This window comes from Staurois parvus, unplaced genomic scaffold (genome assembly GCF_062004578.1).
Source record: "Staurois parvus isolate SC_StPar_1 unplaced genomic scaffold, SC_StPar_1.0 ptg002623l, whole genome shotgun sequence".
In the NCBI taxonomy this organism is placed as follows: domain Eukaryota; kingdom Metazoa; phylum Chordata; class Amphibia; order Anura; family Ranidae; genus Staurois; species Staurois parvus.
This window is the reverse complement of record NW_028320419.1, coordinates 70,590-82,500: the sequence shown is the minus strand read 5'-3', so window position 1 is coordinate 82,500 and position 11,911 is coordinate 70,590. Positions and strand designations below refer to the sequence as shown.

Genomic DNA, 11,911 nt, shown 5'->3' with positions numbered 1-11,911 from the left:
TTCTTTATTTTTCTTTTTGTCATTGAAGATTTACCCCTTGCCTTCCAGAAGGTTTAACCCCCCCTTCATGACCAGGCCATTTTGTTTTTGCTATTCAGCACTGCGCTACCTTCACTGACAATTTCGCGATCATGCAACACTGTGCCCAAATGAAATTTGTATCATGTTTTTCACAGATAGAGCTTTCTTTTGGTGGTATTTGACCACCAAAAGAAAGAGAAAAGACAGAAAATTAAAAAAAAAAAAAAAACCCAATAGATATAGAGATAAAACATCCAATAACAAAAAATGTAAAAATCAAATTTAACCTCTTCACGCCGGCCGAACGCAAACGTGCGGCCTCCAGGGCATCTGGGCCTAGACACCGAGCGGCCGCACATTTGCGTTCTATTAAGAAAGGACATATGTGCCGAGAGCCGCTCCCATCACACGTGTCCGGTACTCACGGAAGGGTCCCGATCTCCTCTTTCGATCGGGACCTTTCCCGATCATGTGATCGCCCTGATGGCGCATCATGGTGGTCACATGACCCTAAACCCCACCCCGCCTCCTGGCTTCTGAAACTGTTAAAGGGCCGGGAGGCGCTGGCGTGAAGGGGTTAATAAATTCATAAATTTTGACCAAAATTTATTTTTTCTACAAATTTTTGCTTAAAATTAAATCCCAATCAGCGTATATTAAATGGTTTGCGTGAAAGCGACATCGCCTACAAACTATGGGATATATAAATTTGAATTTATTTATTTATTATGCTAGTAATTGCGGCGAGCGGCGACTTATAGCAGGACTGTGATAGTGCGGCAGGAAATCTGACACTAACTGACACTTTGTTGGAACTGACTGACACTGACATCTCTAGAGACACTGATACAGTGATTGGTGCTAATACTGTCAATGTACTAAAGACACTGGCTGAGAAGGGGTTAACATCGAGGGGCAATCAAAGGGTTAACTCAGTGGGGTATTTAGGTTTCGTGCTGCCTAAGCAACACAAAAATTGGCTATCCCCCCACGGACATTGACCAACAACACCCCAGCCCCCCCCACCCGGAAGAGCCTTCCACTACCACCGGGCAATCCCCACCCCACCCCACCCCAGCAAGAGATAAGACACTCACCTTCACAGCTCCAGACATCTCCGGGAGCAAGAGTCAGGCTCTGCATACACCATCAAGAAGCCTGCAACCTCTCTCAGATCTCACCTGGTCCCGGTGCTGCGTGTGTCCCTTCTTCCAGACCTTTCAGGGGACAGTGCTGCCCCCCTAAAAAAAGGCTGCTGCCCCCCCCAAAAAAAATGCCACCTTAGGCAAATGCCTTGTGGTAAATACACCCCTGGGTTAACTGTGTGCTTAACAAGGCTCGGTGTGTTTACTGTGTGCCTGTTTTTACTAAGGGATGTGCCAGTTTTTATTCCCTGCTTTGCAGGGAAGCAAAAAATGGCAAATCACTGCTGTCAGGACAAAGCTCTGTGTTGTTTACAATCAGAGAGCTCTGCCCTGTCATCCACTTTGCCGATCGGCGGGCCCCAGCCATCAATCGTTGGCTGGGACCCGCTGGCCAGTTTGTGCTGTAACTAATCACAGCACAGCCGGGGCGGCAGGCGTGTGTATGCGCAAGTGCGCGCGTACATACCCCCTACTTGGAAGAGCTGGATCACGTATCAGATACATGATCCAGCGCAGAGAGCCAGCTTTGCCGCCATACTTCTAAGTGAGGTGGTTGGCATGCAGTTAAAATGTGCCTTAACACAGGACACCTCATGCGCGGTCTAACGCATGTTCAGGCTCAAACGATTTTCAAGAAGAGGCATACGGCACAAGAACCCAATACAGAAGGTATGACATAGAGAGTGGTGAGAAAACAAGACAGTATGGGCGACTATAGGTGAGTATGGGCGAGGATGGGCGACTATAGGTGAGCATGGGTGAGTATGGGCGACTATGGGTGAGTATGGGCGAGTATGGGCGACTATAGGTGAGAATGGGTGAGTATGGGCGACTATGGGTGAGTATGGGCGTGTATGGACGAGTATGGGCGACTATGGGTGAGTATGGGCGAGTATTATTAATATTATTACATCGAGTTTATATAGCGACAATACATGAAACAGTACAACAATAACAAACAACGTACGAGGGGTAAGAGGGCCCTACTCTTGCGAGCTTACAATCTAGGAGTATGGGCGAGTATGGGTGACTATGGACGAGTATGGGCAAGTATGGGTGAGTATGGGTGGTGTTTGGGTGAGTATGGGTGACTATTGGCGAGTATGGGTTACTATTGGCGAGTATAGGTGACTATGGGCGAGTATGGGTGAGTATGGGCCGATGGGCCAATAGGGACAACAGAGCAACACAAAATGGCTATTGCTACAATAATGGCCGGGAAGGCCACACAGCCAATTCTCAAATAGACAGCTATGTAGGGGAGTATCTGAACTCGTGAGGCCACCAACAACCTCTCTGCCCTCAGAATGAGCTGGTGGACAAAACACCCATAAGAGTTCAAAACAAAAAACAAGCCAAGAAATGAGAAGAAAGAAGAAGTGGGAGAAGAAAGAAGGGGGGGTAGAAAAGAAGAATGGGAGGGGGAGAGAGGGTCCCACGGTAGGCCACCACATAGCCACAACAAGAGGTTCATCAGCGTCCTCAGGTTGAAAGCAAAACGCGTTCAAGGAGCAAATTGGCGTTATGTGCAATCCATGGTTCCCACACTTTCAGAAATTGAGCGTGTTTGTCGTTCAGAATGGAGGGGAGATATTATGCACCAAAGTCCCCCTTGGCAAAGCAAGGGAATTGTTGATTCCAGGCCTTAGCCAGTGTTTGGCGGTCTTCCAGGAGAAAAAAGCCCACTCACCTCCGTTGGTGTTTGGACAAAGCTGCTATAGGTTTATGTAATAGAGCTTCCTACGGGTTACGTGCCAATGGCACAGCCAAGATCATAGCATACACCTGAGACCAGAAACCAATCACTTTAGGGCAAGTCCACCAAAAGGTGAAGGTACCCCATTCCCTACAAACCCAAAAGCACATTTGGGATGCTCCAGGGACAAACCGGGACACAAGATCAGGGGTCATGTTCTCTTGAGCTAAGATATTTTGAGAACACTCGGAGGAATCCAACCAAATGTGGTTCCAAGTTTCCTGTTCCAGAGTCTTGTCCATGTCAGCTTCCCATTTTGCCATATATGAAGCTTCCTGGAGCTAGAGATATTCAGAAAGGAGGCATAAAGATCCAAAATCACCCCTTTGAGTATGGATCTTTCTGGCACCGATTCTCAAAAGAGTTCAATTGTCTCTGGAGGCAAGACTGGTCCTTAGGAGGCCTCTAATGCGGTGTGAGATCTGATGGTAAGCCTCCAAGGCCGGTAGGTCCCAGTGTTCTTGGAGGTAGCTAAAGGATTTGATGTCATTCAGTTTTAAGAGTTCCTAAACAATATTTAACCCCTCTCCCTTGCCACCAGCAAAGGTCCCACACTTCCATTTAAAGCCAACTCATTGGTAAAGCCTTAAAAATTCAATTCCAACCTGCAATCACCCATTAGAATGTCAATGCAGAAGACAGGTGCAGGGGGTGGAGTCCAGCCTCAAACTCTTTGCACTCTCTGCTATATATATATCTGATTGACAAGTTGTCAGGCTACGCCCACTTGGTGCAGACTGAGTCACCCGGGAATGTGGAGGGTCATACTGTTGGAACCTGAATTATGTAGAGTGACATACATCGGAATCATGTCATAACAAGAGACCCGTCACAGGAGGCTGTCAGAAAGAATTATCATTCAGTAAATTATAGTAAATTCTGTCCTCTAGGAACTAAAATTGTGAGACAGCAAGGGAGTGTTGTCACCACAAAACAGGAAGTGCCTGGACTGGGACCAAGGATTATTTTAATGAAAGCTGCGGTTTTCAAAAAGATGAAAATGACTTTTGAAATGGCTTTAAGGTGTTAAAGATTACATGGGATTGAGTGATTGGGTTTACCGTTGGGTGGTGCTTCCAGCATCCATCTCTACTGTATGTGGTTGTATCTACAGATACAATTCGATGGAGCAACATCAAGAGACAGCCTTCATGTCAACACCATTTCCTTGGTGCAGTGAACTCATTCGTTAGACGCATCCAATCAAAATAGCTTGGACTTGTTTCCTTCTAGCTGTATCACCCGTTCTCACCTCCCCCCCTATAGTGAAATTACCGATTTGCCTGAAAACCGACTCCTCCAAATTCTCAGGCCTTCACCCATAAAAGATTGTTTTTCCACAATAGATTATTGAGCCTTTTATTGTAGAAACAGAGATGCTCCTCCTATCTATAATCCATAGGGGTAAATGCTTGTAGACCACTAACCACCACACAAAGATAGTCTGTTGGACTTCTAGTTTCATTCATTTGGCTTTGCTGCTCCTTCCTCCATGGCCATTGTTATGGAGTTATCCCCTTTGTGGCTATTACATCCTCCATTCTACTGGGAAGGCTTTCCACAAGATTTTGGAGTGTGTCTGTCGGGATTAAGGTCAGCTACTGATGTTGGATGAGAAGACCTGGCTTGTAACCAGCTTTCTAGTTTATCTCAAAGGCATTCTCAACCACCAGACCTCCCACCACTGCAGAATCTCTAACCTCCCAGCTCCCAAAATGCCCCCCAAGTGGGAACTTGAGCGCGTTTGTGAGGTCAGGTACTGATGTTGGATGAGAAGACCAGGTTCGCAATCAGCATTCCAATTCATCCCGAAGGTGTTTGGTAGGGCTGAGGTCAGGGCTCTGTACAGGACAGGGGCGGACTGACCATTTGGAAACTCGGGCACTGCCTGAGGGCCCGGGGTCAGTAGGGGGCCCCATGAGATGCCCCTGGTTCCTTTTTCATAGGCTTTTTTGAGTTTGGGCAAGGACACAGGGGCCCCATGATCCCTGGGCCTGGGCCTGGGAGCCCCATGAGTTGTCAGTCTGCCCCTGGTACAGGACATTCGAGTTCCTCCTCACCAAACTTGTCCAGTCATGTCTTTATGGAGCTGGCGTTGTACACAGGGGCACAGTCATGGTAGAATGGTCCGAAAAAGAGAGAATATCAAGTGAGCGGCAGTTGTGTGGAAGAAAAGGCCTTGTTGATGTCAAGAGGTGAGCAGAATGGGCAGACAGGTTTGATATGATAGAAAGGCAACAGTAACTCATGTGGACCAAAATCTCTGAGGAATGTTTCCATTCCAACACCTTGTTGGATCTATGCCCTGAAGAATGAAGGCAGTTGTGAAGGCAAAAGGAGGTCCAACCCGATACTAGCAAGGTGGACCTAATAAAATCTCTGAGGAATGTTTCCATTCCAACACCTTGTCGAATCTGTGCATTAAGAATGAAGGTAGTTTTGAAGGCAAAAGGGGGTCCAACCCAGACTAGCAAGGTGGACCTAATAAAGTGGCCGGTGAGTGTATACTAAAGCATTAAGAATACCCTTCAATGGAAACATCTGAAGTCATTTGAAGGGGATCTTCAAATTTTTGGCCAAATATATCTCATCATATACCTCCTACAGTAGAAGTCCGGGCTTCGTTTGAGGGGCTACCCATTGAACAATACTTAAAGGTTTACTGCATATTATCGAAAACTATATACTGTATATCCTATAACATGTATGTCTCACGAAGAGGCCAAGCCTCGATTCTGCAGCAGCTGACTTCAAAGCCTCTTATTATGTAACATCTGCAGAGTCAACATTTGCAACATTTTTGATACTTTATTTAAAAACATTCATAAACACGCCGGAACAATAGAAGTGAAACATTGTATACAAAACACCTGTACAGCGGGGAAAATAATGATTTGATGGCCAGCAGATTTTGTACGTTTCCGCACTTACCAAGAAATGAAGGGTCTATAATTGTTATCAAAGGTGTATTGTAAATGCTAGAGACAGAAAATCAACCGAAAATCCAGAAAAAAAACAAATGTTACAAACTGAGTTGCAGTTCAGAGAGTAAAATACGTATTTGATCTCCAAGCAAAACATGACTTAGTACTTGGTGGAGGAACCCTTGTTGGCGAGCACAGAGGTGAGACGTTCCTTGTAGTTGGTGGAGGAACCCTTGTTGGAGAGCACAGAGGTGAGACGTTCCTTGTAGTTGGTGGAGGAACCCTTGTTGGCGATCACAGAGGTGAGACGTTCCTTGCAGTTGGTGGAGGAACCCTTGTTGGCGAGCACAGAGGTGAGACGTTCCTTGTAGTTAGTGGAGGAACCCTTGTTGGAGAGCACAGAGGTGAGACGTTCCTTGTAGTTGGTGGAGGAACCCTTGTTGGCGAGCACAGAGTTGAGACGTTCCTTGTAGTTGGTAGAGGAACCCTTGTTGGCAAGCACAGAGGTCAGACGTTTCCTGTAGTTGGTGGAGGAACCCTTGTTGGTGAGCACAGAGGACAGACGTTCCTTGTAGTTGGTGGAGGAACCCTTGTTGGCGAGCACAGAGGTCAGACGTTCCTTGTAGCTGGTGGAGGAGCCATTGTTGGTGAGCACAGAGGTCAGACGTTCCTTGTAGTTGGTAGAGGAACCCTTGTTGGCAAGCACAGAGGTCAGACGTTTCCTGTAGTTGGTGGAGGAACCCTTGTTGGTGAGCACAGAGGACAGACGTTCCTTGTAGTTGGTGGAGGAACCCTTGTTGGCGAGCACAGAGGTCAGACGTTCCTTGTAGCTGGTGGAGGAGGCATTGTTGGTGAGCACAGAGGTCAGACGTTCCTTGTAGTTGGTAGAGGAACCCTTGTTGGCAAGCACAGAGGTCAGACGTTTCCTGTAGTTGGTGGAGGAACCCTTGTTGGTGAGCACAGAGGACAGACGTTCCTTGTAGTTGGTGGAGGAACCCTTGTTGGCGAGCACAGAGGTCAGACGTTCCTTGTAGCTGGTGGAGGAGCCATTGTTGGTGAGCACAGAGGTGAGACGTTCCTTGTAGTCGGTGGAGGAACCCTTGTTGGCGAGCACAGAGGTCAGATGTTCCCTGTAATTGGTGGAGGAACCCTTGTTGGCGAGCACAGAGGTCAGATGTTTCCTGTAGTTGGTGGAGGAACCCTTGTTGGCGAGCACAGAGGTAAGATGTTTCTTGTAGTTGGTTCCCAGGTTTGCACACATCTCAGGAGGCATTTTGGTCCACTCTTTTTTACAGATCTTCTCTAAATCCTTAAGGTTTCTTGGCTGTTGCGTGGCAACTCAAAGTTTCAGCTCCCTCCATAAATTTTCTATAGGATTAAGGTCTGGAGACTGGCTAGGCCACTCCATGACCTTCATGGGCTTCTTCTTGAGCCACTGCTTTGTTGCCTTGGCGGTAAGTTTTGGGTCATTGTCACGCTGGAAGACCCATCCACCCATCTTCAGTGTTCTGGCCAAGAGAAGAAGATTCTCATCCAAGATTTTACAATACATGGTCCCGTCCATTGGCCCCTCAATGTGGCAAAGTTGGTCTGTATCTTTAGCAGAGAAACAGCCCCAAAGCATAATGTTTCCACCTCCATGCCTGACTGTAGGGATGGTGGTCTTAGGGTCACAGTCAGCATTTTTCTTCCTTCAAACACGGTGAGATGAGTTAGTGCCAGAGTTCTCAATTTTGGTCTCATCTGACCACAGCACTCTCCCAATCCTTCTCTGAATCATTTAGATGTTCAGTGGCAAACTTCAGACAGGCCTGTACATGTGCCTTCTTGAGGAGGGGGACCTTGCGGGCACTGCAGGATTTCAATCCATGGCGGCGAATTGTGTTACCAATGGTTTGTTTGGTGACTGTGGTCCCAACTGCCTTGAGATCATTAACAAGCTCTTCACATGTAGTTCTGGGCTGATCCCTCAGTTTCTCATGATGATCCTTACCCCATGAGGTGAGATCTTGCATGGAGCTCCAGACTGAGGGTGATTGACGGTTGATTTGTATTTCTTCCATTTGCAAATAATCGCTCCAACAGTTGTCTCCTTCTCACCAAGCTTCTCGCCGATGGTCTTGTAGCCCATTCCAGCCTTGTGCAGGTCTACAATCTTGTCCCTGATGTTCTTTGACAGCTCTTTGGTCTTGCCCATGACGGCGATGTTTGGATGGAAGAGATTCTGTGGACAGGCGTCTTTTGTACACATAACGAGTTGTCATTAGGAGCATCTTCTTCCATTGACAGGACTGATCTGTGTACCACATGAGCACATCGCCAGTCTGCGGGAGCCAGAATCATTGTTGGTTGGTGGGGGATCAAATACTTATAGTACTCTCTGAACTGCAACTCCATTTATAACATTTGTATCGTGTTGTTTCTGGATTTTTGGTCGATATTCTGTCTCTATCATCTAAAATACACCGATGATAACAATTATAGACCCTCCATTTCTGTGTTAGTGGGAAAACTTACAAAATCTGCTGGGGGATCAAATTATTATTTTCCCCACTGTATACGTAAAAAAAAAAACCTTTGGTCATACTTAGAGTCTGTGCACACTGGGCTTCAAAAAACGCTCATATAGAACATTTCTGTACAGGAGTTTAGGCGCATTCAGCGCTTTTTTTCCACTAGAAAAGAACTCTCAAAAACGCAAACCAGAAGGGGGTTTTCTGCCTGTAAACGATGAGTTAAAAAAATGCCTCTAAACATTGGAATGTGCATGGAGACTTATTATTATTATTGTTTTATTATTATTGTATTATTATATTATTATTATTATTTTATTAATATTGTTATTATTTTATTATATTATTATTATTATTATTATTATTATTGTTGTTGTTATTATTATTTTATTTTATTATTATTATTGTATTATTATTATTTTATTATTATTATTTAATTTTTTAATTATTATTATTATTGTATTATTATTATTATTATTATTATTGTTGTTGTTGTTATTTTATTTTATTATTATTGTTTTATTATTATTATTATTGTTATTATTTTATTTTATTATTATTTAATTTTTTTAGTTATTATTATTATTTTTTATTATTATTATTGTATTATTATTATTTTATTATTATTATTTTATTATTATTATTTAATTTTTTAATTATTATTATTATTGTATTATTATTATTTTATTATTATTATTATTATTATTATTGTTGTTGTTATTTTATTTTATTATTATTGTTTTATTATTATTATTATTATTGTTGTTGTTATTATTATTATTATTGTTATTATTTTATTTTATTATTATTTAATTTTTTTAGTTATCATTATTATTTTTTATTATTATTATTATTATTGTATTATTATTATTTTATTATTATTATTTTATTATTATTATTTAATTTTTTAATTATTATTATTATTGTATTATTATTATTTTATTATTATTATTATTATTATTGTTGTTGTTATTTTATTTTATTATTATTGTTTTATTATTATTATTATTATTATTATTATTATTATTATTGTTATTATTATTATTATTATTTTATTTTATTATTATTTTATTTTTTTAGTTATTATTATTATTTTTTATTATTATTATTATTTTATTATTATTATTTAATTTTTTAATTATTATTATTATTGTATTATTATTATTTTATTATTATTATTATTATTATTGTTGTTGTTGTTTTTTTATTTTATTATTATTGTTTTTTTATTATTATTATTATTATTGTTGTTGTTATTATTATTATTATTATTATTATTATTGTTATTATTTTATTTTATTATTATTTAATTTTTTTAGTTATTATTATTATTTATTATTATTATTATACACATAGATAACATTAGTTGCTTCTACAGGCAAAATGCTGACGATTTAAGCCGGCCAGGGATGATTCTTTTTTTCTTTTCATTCCACTGGCTATCGATAGTTATTGATTATTATAAATGAATACCTGTAGATATCTGTGGTTATTGATTAGTATAAATTGATACCTGTAGATACTGATGACTATTGATTAGTATACATGGATACCTGGAGATATTGATGGCTGTTGATTAGTATAAATGAATAACTGCAGATATCTTTGGTTATTGATTATTATAAATGAATACCTGTTTATATCAATGGTTATTGATTAGTATAAATGAATTTATGATGATATCAATAGTTATTGATTAGTATAAATGAATTCCTGTAGATATTGATGGTTATTAATGAATGAATACCTGTAGATATATGTGGTTATTAATTACTATAAATTGATACCTGTAGATATTGATGACTATTGATTAGTATGAATGAATACCTGTATTTATCTATTATTGATTATTATAAATGAATACCTGTATTTATCTATTATTGATTATTATAAATGAATACCTGTCGATATGAATGGTTATTGATTAGTATAAATGAATTCCTGTAGATATCAATGGACATTGATTAGTATAAATAAATACCTGGAGATATTGATGGCTATTGATTAGCATAAATGAATACCTGTTGATATCCAAGATTATTGATTAGCATAAGTGAATACCTGTAGATATCTAGTGTTACTGATTATTATAAATGAATACCTGTAGATATCAATGGATATTGATTAGTATAAATAAATACTTGGAGATATTGATGGCTAATGGATAACTGATTATTATTATTATACACATAGATAACATTAGTTGCTTCTACAGGCAAAATGCTAACGATTTAAGGCGGCCAGGGATGATTCTTTTTCTTTTCATTCCACTGGCTATCGATAGTTATTGATTACTATAAATGAATACCTGTAGATATCTTTGGTTATTGATTATTATAAATGAATACCTGTAGATATCTTTGGTTATTGATTATTATAAATGAATACCTGTAGATATCTTTGGTTATTGATTATTATAAATGAATATCTGTAGATATTGATGGCTGTTGATTATTATAAATGAATACCTGTAGATATTGATGGCTGTTGATTATTATAAATGAATACCTGTAGATATCTTTGGTTATTGATTATTATAAATGAATACCTGTTTATATTAATAGTTATTGATTAGCATAAATGAAGACCTGGAGATATTATTGGTTATTGATGAGTATAAACAAATATCTGTAGATATCAATGGCTATTGATTAGTATAGATGAATACCTGTAGACATCGACGGGGATCTCCTCTCCCACCACACACACCTCATATATGGGGCTGGCGTTGGACAGCCGGATGGTCCTCCTCTCGTTCATGTTTTCCTCAGGGATGACACTTTGTATAGTGACAAGAGTCGCCCTGTGTCTGTTTATAGGGTGAGGTCACCTCATAGGTCAGGGAAGGAGGGGAGGTCATTAATGTCATCAGCAGAGCAGGTCACACAGGCTGCGTCCTATTGGCGTGTGTCATGTGTGGATGATGAAGCCTCCTTACATTTCATCTCCAGAAGTCGAGGATTTTGTTCTCTCTGGGGTGTAGCGAGGATGTGGCGTGAGGCCAAATACAATAATTATTGTAGAGAGGGAGGAGAGGAAGACGAGGGCTCTCCAGTTCTGGCACAGAGACGACTTCATACACCTTTCATCCGATGAGGGGCAACAAACCGGGCAAAGCAGCAAATTTAAAGTGGACCTGTCACTAACCTTACAATCGGCATGAATACATTCTTGACATGTCACAACATACAAAGACAGTGTCCCTTTTCTGAAAAGCTCCATCTTTTATCAGTAGAAAGCCTTTGTTGATCTCCAGTCCAGTGACTTTGGCTAGGCTGAGATGATGTTATCTGTCTGCTGCAGGCAGGGCGAGGCATTTACTCAGTCTCTTCTCCCCCCCCAGTGATCTCTCAGGCTGTACATTGTAACACAGTAGCAAGACACCTTGCACACCCAAACACTTACAGATTAGTCAAGCACACCCACTGTGCAATCATCTTACAGTGGACCTGTCAGTAACTTTACAAGTCTGAAAGAATATATCCCTGGCATGTCACCTCAGAGAGTTCACAATCATGTGAATGCTGGTGCCTGTGCAGTTCTTGTCAGTGT

The 11,911-nt window shown here is 40.7% G+C and overlaps 1 protein-coding gene across 1 annotated transcript in view; it reads right to left on the bottom strand.

Annotated features, from left to right (window-relative positions):
* The window catches only part of LOC149430587 (protein-arginine deiminase type-1-like), a 45,300-nt gene extending 33,998 nt beyond the window's left edge, over positions 1-11,302 (bottom strand). Inside the window, exon 1 of the mRNA XM_089666214.1 lies at positions 11,028-11,302. Within this exon, the coding sequence (XP_089522340.1) occupies positions 11,028-11,119 (92 nt within the window). The 5' untranslated portion in view covers positions 11,120-11,302. The remainder of the gene's footprint in view (positions 1-11,027) is intronic.
* Between the last annotated feature and the right edge of the window lie 609 nt (positions 11,303-11,911).